This window comes from Melozone crissalis, unplaced genomic scaffold (assembly GCF_028551555.1).
Source record: "Melozone crissalis strain CALT ecotype California unplaced genomic scaffold, PUWL_Pcris_2 ptg000012l_1, whole genome shotgun sequence".
Lineage (NCBI taxonomy): Eukaryota > Metazoa > Chordata > Aves > Passeriformes > Passerellidae > Melozone > Melozone crissalis.
This window is the reverse complement of record NW_026535790.1, coordinates 4,501,343-4,518,441: the sequence shown is the minus strand read 5'-3', so window position 1 is coordinate 4,518,441 and position 17,099 is coordinate 4,501,343. Positions and strand designations below refer to the sequence as shown.

Below are 17,099 nucleotides of genomic sequence, written 5' to 3'. Positions count from 1 at the left end.
TCTCAGTAGAAGCTGTTTTTTCACCACAAATGTTTGAGTGTAATAGTGTCCTTTTCAACAACTTTCATCTCCTGAAGTCCCTCAAATTAACAAAAGTTTTTCAGCTTTGTGAACTGGAGACTCAAATATCTCCATGAGTGGAGATTCCCCAGCTTCTGCAGACATGACAACCTCTTCCCAGGCTGAACTACCATCCATAAATGCTTTCCTGATGGCTGTTTGTGGGCAGCATTCAAATTCCTTTGGAATCAACTGGGTTTTGGACTACAAATAAGTTTATTTTCAATTCTGTTCCTAAATTATATGTAAAAAAATGACTGCTAGCCACAACTGAGTTCCAGCAGACAAAAACTGAATCTCTAACTCCAAACTGCAATCAGAATCAGAATTTAGTCTCAGTCAGGTGAAAATATAGATTTAAAACACAAAAACATCAAACTGAAAAACTAACAATAAAATGTAAAGAAAAATGCTCAGAAAAAAAATATAATTCCATATAGTCTATACCTATGTATGTCTACATACATGTACGTACACTCTCTCTCTATATATATATATTTATAGAGAAGATTTTTTTGGCTGTTGTCTCTTAAAGAATCCCTGGAAGAAGGTGACTGCACTAAAATATGAAATAAAATAAAACCTCATGCAAAACTAAGATATTGCAGTACATTTCATGTTATACTAGCTATTTTCCAATAAAAAAGGCATTCATATATCTTCTATATAAAGTTTACTATGCCCAGGTAAAGTAAAATCTTGAATCACAAATGTATAAATGTCTTGTAAATAATGTGAATCACACACAGAAAGCAAACCTCACACCAAACACAAATTCTGTACTTTTGCATGTTTTAAAGAATACTAAAATGAAATATGGTCAGTGGGACAATCATAGAGCAATTCTTACCTGCATAGAACTCTGGACTATAAACTGCACCAACAACTGGATTTAATTTCCAGCCTGCAGCAAACAGAAACATAACAGTTAATATTGCAATTAGTGATAATAATAACAACTATTATTATTACTTTAACTACTGTTGTATAAAAATTACAGACAAAATTACTTCAGGAAAGGTCACTGTAATTCAAGTTTCATAGTTATCTTTAATTACTGATCTCTAATATCAGAGTCTGAGGTATGGAAATAAGTCATGAATCAAGGCATTCACCAGACATGTGGCATTTACTGGAGTGAATGACCAGGTGAATTACCTTGGCTGAAATGCACATGGGTTTACTCCCCCAAGCTCTGGAATGGAGCCAGCACTATTTCAGGTATACCATAGCCTCTAGTACAGGATAGATGATTCTCAGCCACTGTTTTGGCTCTGGTTATGAGCCAGGACAGTTCATTCTCTGGACACAAACATTTCTGATGAGCCTTTGCTAGCAAGGGTTACAGGGCAACCAAATAATTGGAGTATTTTGATTGTACCCTGGCAAAAGGAAAGCACAGCCACGGCATGGCAATGTCTGTAGGAAGGAGATGCTCCCTGGGGTCCAGGGGTACAAATCAGCCACTGCCCTGCTCTTCCATAATCACTGTCCTCCAGCCCTGCACAGAACCCCAGCACAGAACTCACAGATTTGCTCTGCCCGTGTCTGGCCAAACTCCAAATTACTGCTTGCACTTTACACCTGCTGCAGCATCCCCGGGCTGGCTGCAGACCCAGGGGTGTGCAAAGCATTGGGGATGTTATCTTAATAAAGATAACCAAGCTGGAGGGACAGGAGGGGCAAGAGAAAGCAAAATCAAGTGCTGCAAACTCGTTAGTGTTCCCAGCTGTGGTGCAGTGCCAATTACTGCTGTGTGCTCAGCCACAGGTAGATCCACTCCCAGCTCACTGCAAACTCCACAGAACATCCCCCCAGCCACACTCTCTTCTTCCTTCAGTGAACAATTATTTTGAACCACTGGAACTGAAAAATTAGGGGTTTTCCTAAAGCGCACTCAAATCAGAGGATTGGGAAGCGCTTCTTGTAAATGGGAATAAAGAAAAAATACCCTCAGCAAAAGCATGTTGTAAACTCCAGAGCTATGGTACTTAAAATAGAACTTTCAACTGCTACTGGAATCAACACATAATCCAGACACTTTTCAAAATCACAAAAGCCACAATTAGAAGAATTTAAATGCACTCAAGGTTTATTTCTGCCTTGGCTATATCATGTAATGCAAAAGGACTGGGGAAAATCATAAAACATCAAGGCATAATAGTAAAAAAAGTACAATGCAAAAGAATCTCAATAACAAACTATTCCCATCCTTTCAAGCTATCTCCATCTCATGCATAATAATTATTTCCCAGTAATTAACTCTTCAGTAAGACAGGGGAGGGGTGGTTTTGAAAGGTAACTCATGAGTAAGTTCAGAGTAAGCAGTTTTGCATGACACCTTTCTGTAGAAGTGACTGCAGTTGTTCTATGTAGCCAAAAGACAGTTAGGGAAGCTGGAAAATGTCCAGCCAAGGAGGGCTAAAATCTTTTTCCTCCAAAAATACCACAGGAGTTTTACCTGATCACTGAATTTCACATTCCACAGGATTATATTTAGGAACATCAGAGCATGATATACCTTTAGCCAAATTTTGTGTGATAGAAAATCATTCAAATTTTGAGACTTTGGGTAAAAATCTAACTTTGCATATGTTAGGGAACATCCAATATTTCAAATGTGATACTTCCTCAGAAGACCACTGATCAAAACCATCCAAAATGAAAGATTGGACAGAACTTTAGATCTGTCAGCTTTTGCTGTCAAAGCAGCTGACAGACATCTCTCAACTTCTAAGTTACACTAACAGTGCCACAATTTGTCTGAGAGAAAGGAAAAAAAAATCATCTTGGAAGACACAGATTGTTCTTCACAGCTGAAAGGCAGTCTCATATTTCAGCTCCTTACCACTCTCCCAGTGACGGCTGTCTCATCTAACTTTTTGAAGCCTTTGGAGGAAATACTTCATTCATGGTGAAAATAACAGTAATTAAACTTAACTTTATCTTGTCAGCCAACAATGTGCTGGCCCATAGCTGTGTGGGTTAATCAAGTGTGATGGGAGTTGATGTATCTGAGAGAGCAGCTGCCAAGTAACCCTTCCGCAGCAGCTGGAGGAGGCAAATTCTCGGCTGTGGGTGTAATTTTGTGCATTTTTCTTACTGTCACAATATTAATCTCCTCCTTGAGCTGAAACTGGAAAAGCTTGAAACTTAAAAATCAGCCAAGCAAAGAAAAAACCCTCTGCCTGACCCAGCTTCCCAGCCATCCGGAGAGGCACATGGCCAGTGTGCTGAAGGGAAGGAAATGATCCTGGGGGAACAAGATGTGGTAGAAACTGGGTGCAGCAACACAAAAAGGATTATTTTTGCTTCATAGACTGGACAGACCACCATGGCCAGAGAAAGGCTTGGGTAGGAAAGAACCCTGTGACTCCATTTCCTTCCCTGCTGTTTGCTACCCAGAGAGGGGGACAGGGAGTGGGAGGGGATTTAACTGTGCTAATAGGCATTAGATGCGATTTTGAATCTAAATTTAGAGAAACAGAAGGCTCAAATCCAAAGCACCACCAGTTTAAACTTTAAAATATATTTATCCTTTTACAGATCTCTGCTTCTTGCTCCTCCTGTATTACTGCAGTTCTCTGAATGTACCTGCCCATAATTCTCTGTGTCCTACAACCCTTGGATGAGCATCCTGAATGGCAATATGAGCATCAGAAGAAAGTACAGCTGTGAACAGGATGGGTTGGAACATCTAAAAATGTCTCAAATATTTTTGCTAACATGTAGCACTCCTGACACTGAATTTCCTTGAAAAGAGAAATCAGTTGTATCTCCAAAGCACGAGGTGAGCCATCAAAATCATCCTGAGTGATAACAAACCCACTAAAAAAGCTCTCCCAGCAGCTGCTCATTTGGGGAGTCAAAAGTCACTGGAAAGCATACTTATTTCAAGGACCATTTAGGACACAAAAGCACATCACTTATTTGAACAAAGCTGTATATATTTTTTAAAAAACCCAAGTTTTTGTGCCTTGAAATCCACTGACTTCTGCAATCCTATTAACAACATGAGCCCTGTTATCAAACAACCAGCTGCATTCAGGAATGGAACACAAAACAGAGTGTATCTTGTTTTTAAATTAAAATAAATATCAGTTCCTGACGTTTTGATAGAATACAACATGTGCCCCAGCTACCTTTTGAATACCTGCCAACAACATGCCAGTCACAACACACACTTTGAAAGATAAAGAGAGGCATTAAAAAATAAGTGGTTCTGAAGGAAACAGAAAGGCATGTGCAAACAAAATGTTTCTGGCTACCTGCATTAGACGAAATTCTGCAAATTTTTATGTGCTGGTGGAAAAAACTGGCCTTATAGTTTATTTAAAAGATGAGCCCTTTACCTTAGACAATAATAATCTTCAATAAATAATCAGTTCTAGTAGTGGTTAATTCCTGACAAAATGATAAAGAACTAGACTTGTATCATGCCAGGATGACTGATAGTATAAGCACTGATGAAACCAAATGAAGCCCCTTACACTTCATTCCTTTTTGCTTGGGATGATTATGCAAGAGGGACGTGATTGTCCTTGTGTGTTTACTTTAGGGGATTTCACACATTTTAAAAAATGGTAAAAAAAGATTAAACAATCAAAAGCTATGAATTGCAAGCAGAGGTTTACTTGGCGGACACCTGGCAAAAGGCGTGCACATTGGTTGTCTGGTTCACAATAAATAAATGTTACTTATTTATGCACTGAACAAGGTATTTCATACTTTTGGTGAGATCTGGATCTGATGGAACAGGATGGAAAATGACAAACAAAACACTTCAAGTGGGAAACAATTTACAGCAGATTTTGCTCATCCTGGTCTTGGACATTAATAAATGAGAATGTGTGACCTAAGTAATCCTGCAGTGCAGGACATAGATTTGAACCTCCTCTAAAACCACATGGTTAAAAATCTCCCATCTCTTATTGTCAGCATTCCCTTCCTTCAGCACTGCCTGTGCTGATATGTAACATGTTATTTGCTCATGAAGAGTTTTGTAGCCTTAGGATAATATGAATAAAAAATATGCATCATCATTTACAGGAAATCTACTTTTGTCATTGCAATATAGCAGGCAGAGTTCATAGCCTCATATGCACATGGTTAATTTAGCTCTGTATTACAACAAAATCTCTTGATGTGATCCAGTCAAGCCTTGTGTCTCTCTCTAGATTCACTGGGATGCTTTAAAACCAATGAAAACCAAGGAGATTTTCCCATCTGCATAATTTGCCAAGCTTCACATCTATATACAAAATGAGGAAGAAAACAGCTTCTAAGAAAGCATGAAGAAATTCAGGCCTTTCTTCTCCAGATAATTTTAACTACATCAATTATCACATCACATGAAAACCATACCTGTGTTTTATTTTTACTGTGTTACAAGAAAATGATGAGCTTTAATAAAAAATAAAGCCACTGTGTGCCCTGGATTTTAGTAAAACCTCCCTAATGACACCTCAAGAACAGAAAATATGATCCATTATATTTCAAAATGGAAAAGAGCCTAATCTACCTCAGGAAACCTTTATGTGCACATTTCATCTGCTTTCCTCTGTATGTGAAAAACTGAATTAAATTGTAAACCAAATACCAACAACTACAGAGCCTAGCAGAACTAAAAGCATAATTGCAATAAACTTCAGTTCATGTGCTATTGTTTGACATGACTGAGTTAGGAAGTTCTCTGAATTTGAATTTTCTGAACCAGTAATGGCACACGTAAGTACATGATCCAACCATCCCAAAGGAAAGATTTAAAAAATGTATTGTTTCCAAAGTCTCAAATAGCTGTGGATTCTTTTTCTAACATTAATGTACAACATTATACCAACTTAGGTCAGTATTAGAATGAATTTTGTTTTTAGATAGCTTGGAATTCTAATTTCTCCATGGGAAAAGAAGAAAAGCTGGAAGCAGCACTCAATACCAGTCTCCCTTCTTCTAGCAAATTGTGGAAGGAAGATATGGAAAATGATCTTTGACAAGATATGTGCCCTGGTACTAAAAGGTTCTACAGGGAAGACATTCTTGCTGGTCTCCCTCCCCCCATGCCCCAAACCAAGCTGAATCCTCCCATCAGTTCACTCATCACTGCATTATCACTGCACAAAGCAGAGAACATCACTCTCCCACCAGGTCCACGTCCTCCACAAAAGCCACTGGGGTCCAACACTGGGATTCCAATCAGGGGGATTTGGGGCGCAACACTGGGATTCCAGTCAGGAGGATTTGGGGTCAAACACTAGGATTTTAATCAGAGGGATTTGGGGTCCAACACTGGGATTCCAGTCAGGAGGATTTGGGGTCAAACACTAGGATTTTAGTCAGAGGGATTTGGGGTCCAACACTGGAGTTCCAGTCAGGGGAATGTGGGGTCCAACACTGGGATTCCAGCCAGGGGGATTTGGAGTCCCACACGGGATTCCAGCCAGGGAGATTTGGGGTCCAACACGGGATTCCAGCCAGGGGGATTCGTGCTCTGCCCACCTGGCTGGCAATCAGCCGAGCTCTGCAGAGGTGCCATTCCTGCCTAACCCCATCACATCCCAGGACTCTGAGCCCCAGGAAGGCAGGAGGAGCAAAGTGGGATCCCCAAGGAGCAGTGAGTGCCCCATTGAGCAGGACTGGGGGGTTGCATGCAGGGACAGTCACCCCAAGCAGGGCCCCGCGCACTTACCGTTCGTGTAAGGGTTGACGGTCTTTTTATTTGTCATTACACGTGCTGTGGCATTATTTACCTAAGCACATAGAACAGGGGATTAGAAAGGGTTACAGGCAGGGCCTGTGTCACTATAAAAGGCATGCATTATTACTGCTATTAGTCATGTGAAAATAAAATGCAATTTAATTTATAGAAGGCAACAGGTGCATAACAAAATCATACTATTTATAATTACATTTACTTTCATAACCATTTTAACTTACAAATCATTTCAATAAAGCAACATCATATCATTTAAACTTTAATAAAAAGACATTAAAAGCAAATTAAAAGGTACTGCATAATTTAAGACTTAAGAGCATGCTTGTATTCCATGATAACACTGATACAATAAATACTCAAAACAGAAGAAAAAGAAAAAGATTACATGAAGGAACATGCAGTGGAGTAGAAAGGAAAGAGACAAGGTACAAGGAAACAAAGAAAATGTCAAAAAAGGGACAAACGAATTTTAGCAGTGTGCAACATAACCCTTTAGAAGAGAAGTACCATTGGAAAAGCAACATCTAGCATTCAACACTTGGAACAAGAGCCTTTTTCATTGCAAGAATTAACAAAATCATTCAAGCTTTAAAATCACAGCTAACAAAAGGATAAAAAGAGGGTGCATTATTTAACACAATATGGAGTTAACAATCTGAGTAAGATGTGCACGAAGTCATATCCTCAATCCAATCAGTGCCTCCCAGGCTTGCTTAAAACGTACACTCAATTACAGGCGTACCAATATATAGAAAAAAATGTAGCATCAAGAAAACTTAATACAACAAGTCAAAAAAATCCACGTGGTATATCAGCGCTAAATACGTGAAACGGCAGATGGACTTCTCCACTTACCATTCAGCACCATCGCCAGCATGGGTATGTATACAGTTACCATGGTTACTGAGAGTTTGGTGAGGGCCCTAAGCGCTACCGTCGAGGGGGAAAATGAAAAGGCAAAATATGCAACATCTTACTCAAAAGACGACAGCATTTTCAATTGGTAATTCTTTCTTTTTTTTTTTTTTTCTTTTTTTTTTTTAAGTTCTAACAAATACGACTGAGGCAGTGTTGAAGGGGATCCAGTGGCACAGCAAACGTGGCTGGAGGTTTTTGGAGATGGGGATGGCTCAGGCCACCCAGCTTCCTGAAAATTAGATGTGAATATTTCTCAGTCTCTAGTCTGGCTTTGTTTCTTGTGCATCTTTTGGATGCTTCTTTCCCAATCTGAATTTTTTGAAGGCCACTGTGGATCCCACATCAACCCTGCAGCAACAAAAAGAAAAAAAAAAAAAACAAAAAAAAAGGAAAAAAAAAGGAAAACAAAAAAAAAAAGAAAAAAAACAACCTTTTGTTTGTTTTTTGTTTTGTCTGTCACACTTTTTTTTGTTGTTGCTGTTCTCAATTTTTCTAATTTTTTTGTTTTTTGTTGGCTGTTTTTTTTGGAATCTACTGCACCCATTGATTTACAAAACATCGAAAATAATAACTTCAAAATATTAAAGCTTTCTTTTTATTTTGCTTTCAAATCCGTCATCCACCTTTCAGCAACAATGACAATAATAATAATAATAATTACAAAAGAAATCATAATAAAAAACCCAAGTAAGGCCAGATTCTCTCTCTTTATATATAAATATATATATAAACAATGGGAAGGGGGAAAGGGGAGCACACAGAAGACACCAATGATGCATCTGAAACAACAAATGAGAGTGAAGCAGACATTTATAAAAAAGATGAAAAGGAAAATATTTTGAACATGCACCTCGATTTTACGGCCCTCTACCACGGTGCCGTGTAATTTCTCCCTCGCCCTGTCCGCATCAGCACTATTTTCGAAAGTTACGAAACCAAATCCCTGCATGCAGGAGGGAGAAGGGGGGAAAACAACATGCACATTATTATTTCAGTCAATGACCACTTGTTTGCTTATGTTCTCTCTCTTTAATTTAATATTTTTCTTGTCCTCGCTTCATTTCTGTAACATGCAAATTAGAAAAATTATAGTTGTATTGAGATGTGCAATAAATAAGCAACAAATGTGAACAAATTTTTTTTCCCTGTCATCAGTTAGATAATACCCTCTGAGAAAGTCAAAGAATGATACCAAAAATACCTTTCTACATGTCACTACAGAGGAAAATAAATTTAACAGTAAGAAAATGAAATTAAAATAAATTACAGTGTTTACACATAGAAAAAAATGAACTAATGAGAAAAGAAAATGAACCACATTTTAATGACATGCAGATATCTCAACGAAATAAAAAACATGTGCACAAAATTCAACACTGAATGTCAATATACTCTAAACATTGCCTACTCAGTCATGCTGTTGTGATCATAAGAAACACTGTTCCCATGCAACACTAGGGTAACTTAAACTTTTGTCAAACTATACAGCCTTTACTTATTTTTTTATAAAAGGAAAAAAGGAAAAAAAAAAGAAAAACCACCAACAAAACAAAAGTACTTTTAGAACAAAGTATAAACTTTCTTGTATTAACAGATCAAAGAAAATCACATGATGTGAATATAAAAAGAAACTCTGATAAAAGAAGAAAAATGCAAACGTTTTGAATAAGTTTAACTGCTTCATTTACTTGTTCTGCATATTATTTTCCACATATAGAACATGCAACTGGTAAAACTCCAGAATCCCATATTAGTGGGACAAATCTGAAATTCTGCTTACAACAAATCCCCTCCTTTATAGTACTAGGCTAAAATAAACACTTTAAATCCTACTAAAATGCCTCTTATGCCCTGAGTTAAATAAAACACTGTTTAAAATGGCAAATATTTTTGAGAAATTTGACAGTGAAAAACATTTTAGAAACATACACCAACCCTTTGAATTAATTCTTACATTAGCACTACAATGCCTTGCATGCCTCCCAAAATTATCCAAACCAACGCTCCTCTCCATCCCTGAGCTTTCACACCCAGAAACATTTACAAGTTGCACGTGGTACTTTGCACACATGCAGTGCTTACATAGTTTAAGTGGTCCTAAAACCGTTTTTATTTTTATTTTTTATTTCTGTTTTAGCCTGAACTCTGTTCTGCTCCTGAGCCATCAGCCACTCATCTGCCTTTGCTGAGTTTTGCCTGTGTTCACCCACTAGGAACACTCTCTGCAGGGCTACCTACTACACAAAGTGACTGGTTTAAAATAAAAAAAAAAAAGAAAAAATTATAATAAAAATAAAGGAAGACATTTCTACATTCATTTACACAAAGGGGAAATCAAATATCAAACTAAGAAAAAACTGACACCAGGCAGTGAGAAAAAGAATGGGTATGGACTGCAGAACTAATTGGTCAATCAATAAAAAGTGAGGCACCTCTCAGGATAATTTCCTGGGTTACTTGGTTTATTTCACCTGCTCAAAGAACTGAGTTATTTATTCCCATTTATAATGCAAAAAGAGACATTTATGTACAGTATTGTCTCTGTTTCGTGCTCTCCAAAGCAGCTTAAGCACAGCTACTCTTTTTCCCCGTTTAAACCCAGCCTGAAGCTGAGTTCCCGAGTGCTCTGTCAGCAGCTGAATCCATTCTCACTACTCCTGATTCCACACATTTTCTCCACACCACTCCCCACAATTTTAGCACAAGGCCATGACCTCACTTGCCACAAGGCACTGAGGATGGAACTCTCTTTTTCCCAAAGCACCAGGAATGGTGAGAGGAAGCAAATCCCCCTCCTCAGACTAATCTCCATGGTTTATATCCTTGCACAGGCTCTTCTTATACCTAAACCCATCTCAACCTTAAACTTCTATTTCTTCTACAAATTATTGTCCTATCTTGTTAAAACTCTGTAAAAAATCCCTCCTAATTTAGGACGCCATTAAGAAAATTTCACAGCAGAAAACATCACTGGATCCATGGTTCTAAGCAGAGTAACTCCATTCAATAGCAGAAATTCCCCCAATTCTGTTTGGTTTTTTCCTATTATCTTGCCTGAGAAATTGTCCCCTCCTGGAATTACAAACATTTGGAGGGAGTTAAGTCAAAATTTTCTGTCACTCTCCTCAGCTCACAGTGCTACCAGTTAACTTTTGTTCAAATGGCTAAAGAGAAAGATAAAAACCTAATTATACTAAAAAATTAGAAAAACATAAAAAGTGGAGCCACAAGCCAAGAACTTCAAAGATTCTGAAAATAATACTCATCGTCATTTTTTAATTTCTTATGTTGTACTTATAATCAACACTACTTAACTTAAGCTCTTGCTATTTATGCAAATCTTTAGCTTCACCTGGCTGACAGAGAAACTCAAGAACAAAACCCAGATTCACCCATCACACATTCAAATACCTACACAAACACTTTAGCATCAATTTAATTTGCAGCTGAGTTAACAGCTGCATTTTATTAACTGGTAATGCAAATATAGGCCTTTTATTTTTAAAATCTGTCAAGTGAGTTAATAATAACCAAGTTAGAATGTGAGGAGGTTCTGATTTAATTTGGGAGGCACTTTGGGGTTCTCCTTATTTGAAGAAATAGGTGTTAATATAATATACAATAGATACACATTAATAAATACACACATAAACAGATTTCTGCAGGTATATACAGAGCTGTCTAGAGCATTGATTTATAACTGATAGAAAATGGTCAAAAATTCCAAAGTCATCAGTGCTGCTATATATTTTAGCAAAGCTTTCTTCAATATGATTACACATTCAAACAAGCAGAAATTTGTAGTATGACTCTTTCATTGATTTAGGGTTTTCTTTTACGGAAAGATTCCCTTCTGCAAAATGATTTTATACTTTACAGTGGAGCTCTAATGTTAGGTTTTTTGAATATGCAATTCCATTTTTCTTAACTATTATGGCATGAGAATGAGATTCCTTCTGTTGTTTTCGCAACAATTGTTTAAAACATTAACTATTAGAATAAAAAGAAAGAAAAAGAAACAGAAACAAAAACAATTCTAGCAATTCTTATGCCAAACTGCAGCTAGAAACAAATTTGAATTCTAATCCTGCAAACTTTGTTACCTGTACTCAGTCTGAAACCACTTAGTAGTCCTTTCAGTTTCAGTGGGATTTTATGAAAACATAGATAAGCACTGCCAGGAATGGGACTTTAATCTGGTGCATCTTAATTCCTACAGAATGGACACGAAATGATCAGATTAAAAAAATAAAAAATAAAAAAAAAAAGAAAAAGAAAGAACAGAAAAAAGATGTCCCACTCATTCCTAACATTTCTTTTTCCTTAACTTTCCATTTAATTGAGAGAATCTAAAGGTACTTCTGCAAATGAAAATATGGAAATATTCGGTAGCTGTAGGTGAAAATGTCTCTGAGCAAGGTGGGAGGAAGCAGCCCTGAGCTGTGAGATGCACCCAGCCCTGCCTCAGGCATCCCTGGGGACAGCTGGGCTGCAGCCCTGGCACTGCAGGAGCATTCTTCAACAAACCTGACCTAAGTGTGTAACTGAGGCAGGGATGCGACAAACCCAGCCAGAAAAACCTTTTCCCTCCGAGATCCTTCCCAGGATCTTGCCTTTAGCACAAGGCACTGAGATATTTTCATGCTGCCAAGCAAACATCAAAAAAAAAAAGCTCAATTTGAAACATCTCCTTATGCCATCCCCCAAAACTCTAACAAAACCTTTCATTTGTGCAGGTGTGGTGGTTAAAATGCCCATCTGGGGAAGGTTTAGTGGCTAAACAAAAGTTTAAACTCCTCCCAGATGTGCCCAGCTCCATCCTGTCAGCACCAGCAGCAAAAGTGGGGGATGGCTCTGGAAATTAATGGGATTATGCAGCAGCAGCAGGTCTGGGCAATCCATGTCTTTTGCAAACATTGTTGAACAACCATAATTTAAAAATAATAAATTTTGGCCAGAGTAGGGGATTCTAAGCCACCCAAATTCCATCCATTTCAGTTGTTTACTGAAAAAGTGATGAATGTTCCAACTGAGTTTGGGCTGGCAGGCAAGGGGATTAATTAATGTCTGAGTAATAAACCAGGAGATTTCAGCTGTTCCATTTAGGTTTAAAATAAAAAGTGAAGGCTCTAATTTCATAAAATAAATATCAACAGAATTAAAATGCATCTGATTTAAGATAGATTTTGATGTATATGATTCTTTAAATAGGACAGGTTACACTATGTCTAGAGCAGGGATAACATTCCATCACTAATAATAAATGATATATGAGTTACAGGAAGATTGAAACATTTGTGAATAAACTTTTTAGTGTGTCTGACATGGCAAGAAAATGAAAAAAAGACATGCATATGACAGACATAAACCCCTACAATGCAGCTGATATCACAGGTGAACACACTGGGCTACAGTTTTGCACCAGCTGATGCAGTCCTGGGCATTCTATCTTGCTTTATTTCTTAAATACTGAATAAATTGAAGTATGCATTTAAGGCAAAGTATTTTTGGGAAAAAAATATTAAATGTTTGCAATACAAAAAGAACTCTTTTAATAAAATGAATGCTAAAATAGATTGTTTTCAAAGGGTTGGTGTACTAAGGCTTCAACTAAAGAGGAAAACATCTGCACTTAATCTGGAACAATCACATATTTTCTTAGCTAATTACTAAAGAGGATAGTTATTAGATATAATTGTCATCTTTCATTTCAATAAAGGAAAAAAAAATACCTGTACTAATACAAACCTGCCTACAAATATCTTTAATAACTATGGACTCATAAAATAAACTAAATAATTACCCTTGAAAAATAAGGACAGCAAAAATCAACATTCCCATATAACAGATGACAGTTTGGAGTAGTTAAAATTATCCCCTTTAAAAGATATGAGTCCAATAATTTTCATACTGCTTAGAAAACTGACTGACAGCTCAGAAGATGTTTTCACTAACATAAAATTTCCGACATTATTTTGTCACAGCAGTGCAGTTGTTTCCTTTTACTCATATTTTAACAAAACATAAAATTCCACAGGTGAATTAAACTGCTTACCTTTGAGCCTCGCTCATTAAAAATAATTTCAACATCTAAGATTTTACCAAATTGCTGCAAAGAAAAAGAAAAAGTCACATGAAAATTAGATAACTTCAACTCTTCTATCATATACAATATAAAAGTTTGTTTCAGGAAATGCTGCAAAGCTTTACAAATGTTAAACACAAAAAGAAAGACAACACTAAAAGGAGTCAGATCAATATTATTTCTAAATTGTGTGCATCATTCTGTTCATTACAATCACTCCACAGTGGAACTTGAAGCTCAGTGAAGCCCCTGACAGAGAGGAAAGAGCATTAAACTGAGAGCACAGTGAAGTAAAGTCCCAAATTTCAGCATTTTCCAGAAGAGGTGAAGGAGTTTTGTCACTTCTGCATTACAGGAATAAGATTAAATGAGATGGGAGTTTTTTTGCTGGCTTCATGGACTGAAGATTTCTTTCCACCCTTGCTGAAATGGGCAACCATTATTCCCTGAGTTGTTTTGTCTTAATGGAGCATAATTTGGCAAACTAGAATGGATACTCTCTTTGGGGGGATTTTTTTCTCTGCTCAAAATTTTATTTTTAGTATAATGTTAGAAGTGACTTTTATTCCTATTGACGTTCCACAGCACTCAATACACTAGACCTTGTTTGCACACACAGAATCTGAACCCAGCTGCTTGTCCCAGAGGACAAGCCCTGTTGGATCTGCCTTAGGAAGGGAATAAATGTTAGAACACTTTCTGTTAGGACACATCTTGTGAGGTGGCAATGTAATGCATCAGGGAGTCATTTCTGTTATTTCAGAAGTCATTAACATCAGTGCTGGCATTGGTAACTGATCCAATATCTTAAACAGAAAGGCAGAAATTAGAGAGAGGTAAATGGAGAATAATCCAGCAAGAGTCCCAGGAACTGCAGAAATGAGCACTCCAGTCTTTTCAGATCTAATAAACAATTACAGGCCAGGAAGGACAGGATTCCTTCTCTAGCTTATTAAAGAGTTTCAACTTGACCATGAGAAGTCAACCATCACTTGGCATACTTTGGCTTATTTCATGTTCTTGCATCCATTTAATCAATGCTTTAACTTCCACTTCAGCCTTGATTCAGACACAGACTTGATATTTAAACAATTCTCCTCTGTAATATTCGTGTCCATGTAAAAAGATCATCTACTGTGTGCTTAACATGGACATAATGCAGACCTGCCATATTTCATATGAAATATTTCAACTCACACATACAAAAATCTTATTTCTCTGTCATTTCAGAAGTTAAAATTTCCTGTTACCAAGTCATTCTGGAAGTCAGCTGGAAACTCCAGCCATTCTCCAGTGTCAGTCTTTTGAGACCTAAGACTTAGAAACACTAAAAAGAAATGCGTTTATTCATTTATAAATCACTACAATACCTACCAAAAAATCCTTTCATTTAATTTTTTTTTCATATAAAACCTATTTTAAGTGGTTTGTTTAGTTTAAATAAATTAGCATATTTTTCTCTGGAGGGTTAATTATTATGCCTTCTGCTATTCTGCTGATGAGCTGGAAGCTGTGTTCAGGGGAGGAAATTTGTACCAAGGCAGATCTGGCAGAACAGCCACTCATTTCCCAGTATTACAACAGGATTCTTTTTCCAGGGACTGTTTCCTACAGAGGAATAAATACTGAGAAAAACCATCCTCTGACTCACATACAAACACATTTTAGAACAACTTAAAAATCTGAACATGAAAGAGGGAAAGAAGTGCAGAGCCATGAGGCACTTGGTGCTGCACTGAATAACCAGCTGTGATGCAGGAGAGAATTGGGTTTAGTGAGGCAGAATAAATACAGTGAGAGTAACAGAAATACTTCAGTCCTGACTTGGGTTCCAATAGATGATCGAGTACATTTTAGATGAGGTTTAGTGGCATTTCAAACTAAACCTGAGGGTTCTTGGATCAGGGAGTAGAAAGCCAATCTAAGCTCTCGTGTTTATAATCCTACTGCTGCTGGTGTGTCCAGAGCCTGTGTTAAACACAGGGCATGTGCTTGAAGGCAGCTGTGGCCTGGGGGGAAGCACAAACTGAGAGATTAACAGAAAACTACTAACAAAAACCTTCAAAGGCTTTTTGCAGACCTACAAAACATGTGGAGATGGGTGAGGATTCCTGTGTCTGAACTTTGCGCTGAAATTCAGCCTGTGCCTGCCTTACTCAGAGTGTGATGTTAAACTGAGTGTTTAACATCACACTCTCCAAAATCAATAAAGGCAGGCAGATAAATCCAGATGTGTACAGCAGCAATATGTATGCATTTAAACCACCACAAACAGCTTTTTGTGCATGTAGTACAAATCACCCAAGTGCATCGCATCCAGCACAATCAGTGTCATATCCCAGTTGTCACTGGCAAATCAGATGTTTGATTACACACAGATTAAAGGGGAATCTTTCCTGAAAATGGTTAAACAGCCTCAATCAGATATACACCCCTCACAGCTGCTTGTAATACAAAATACCTATTGCAATGCAAATGTAAAAAACAAAAACCAGAAATAAATATGAGCACTTACACCAAACATTTGTCTAAGATCTGGATCCCGGAATCTGAAGGGTATATTTGAGACATGGAGCCGTTTGGGCTGTGATTTGTTTTCTGTGTTTTCAGAAGATTGTGTCTGTTGCTGGCCATCGGTCTGTGCTGCATCATCTGTCTGCTAAAAGGGTAAAGCAAAATAAAGCACACTGTAAGTATTGTTAATACAAGGGGGTGAACTTAAATCCTCAAAAAAAAAAAAAAAAAAAAAAACAATAAAAACCAAACAAACTAAAATCAGTTATATCTGCTCCAAAGTAGTGAGGAATACCAGAAGTTTAAATACATGAAAATCAAAACAATTTCTGTCTCAAGAGCATACATTTCCAGTGATAATATGTATTTGGAATAAACTGGACAATGAGTAAATTATTATTTGTAGATTTGCTTAGCTGCTCTTAAACAATGAATGAATATATCTCCCTATAAGATTGTAGAAATTTCTTTAACCCTTTCTGTGTTTGCCAAGGTAAGGAACAGAATCTGCAGTCCAAATGCTCTCTGCTGGCAGAGCAAGCCAGACCCTTTGAAATGAGATTAGAGCTTTTATTGAGAGGCCACTGGGATTCTCCACAGCAGGCAGATAACACATCTCCTCCTGTTTGCCATCTCATGAGCAGTGCTGATGGGCACTGGAGGGTCATTCTGTCCACATAAATGGTGTCCATTATGGAAAAGGCCTTGAGTTGTGAGAGGGAACAGAAGTTTAATCAGTGGTGAAGGTTGCCTGACACAAGTGTGAGATCCAGAAACAAACTTGTGCAGATTTTCTTCCTCACCAAAGTG

The 17,099-nt window shown here is 37.5% G+C and overlaps 1 protein-coding gene across 38 annotated transcripts in view; it reads right to left on the bottom strand.

The window, feature by feature from the left end:
- Positions 1–17,099, bottom strand: part of RBFOX1 (RNA binding fox-1 homolog 1) — a 1,176,073-nt gene that overhangs the window by 77,340 nt on the left and 1,081,634 nt on the right. For all 38 annotated transcript variants that reach the window (XM_054271085.1, XM_054271089.1, XM_054271101.1 and 35 more), the window contains 5 exons: positions 16,291–16,434; positions 13,746–13,799; positions 8,541–8,633; positions 6,746–6,806; positions 911–964 (listed from right to left, as the gene is read on the bottom strand). In XM_054271085.1, coding sequence (XP_054127060.1) covers positions 911–964; positions 6,746–6,806; positions 8,541–8,633; positions 13,746–13,799; positions 16,291–16,434 — 406 coding nt within the window. The remainder of the gene's footprint in view (positions 1–910; positions 965–6,745; positions 6,807–8,540; positions 8,634–13,745; positions 13,800–16,290; positions 16,435–17,099) is intronic.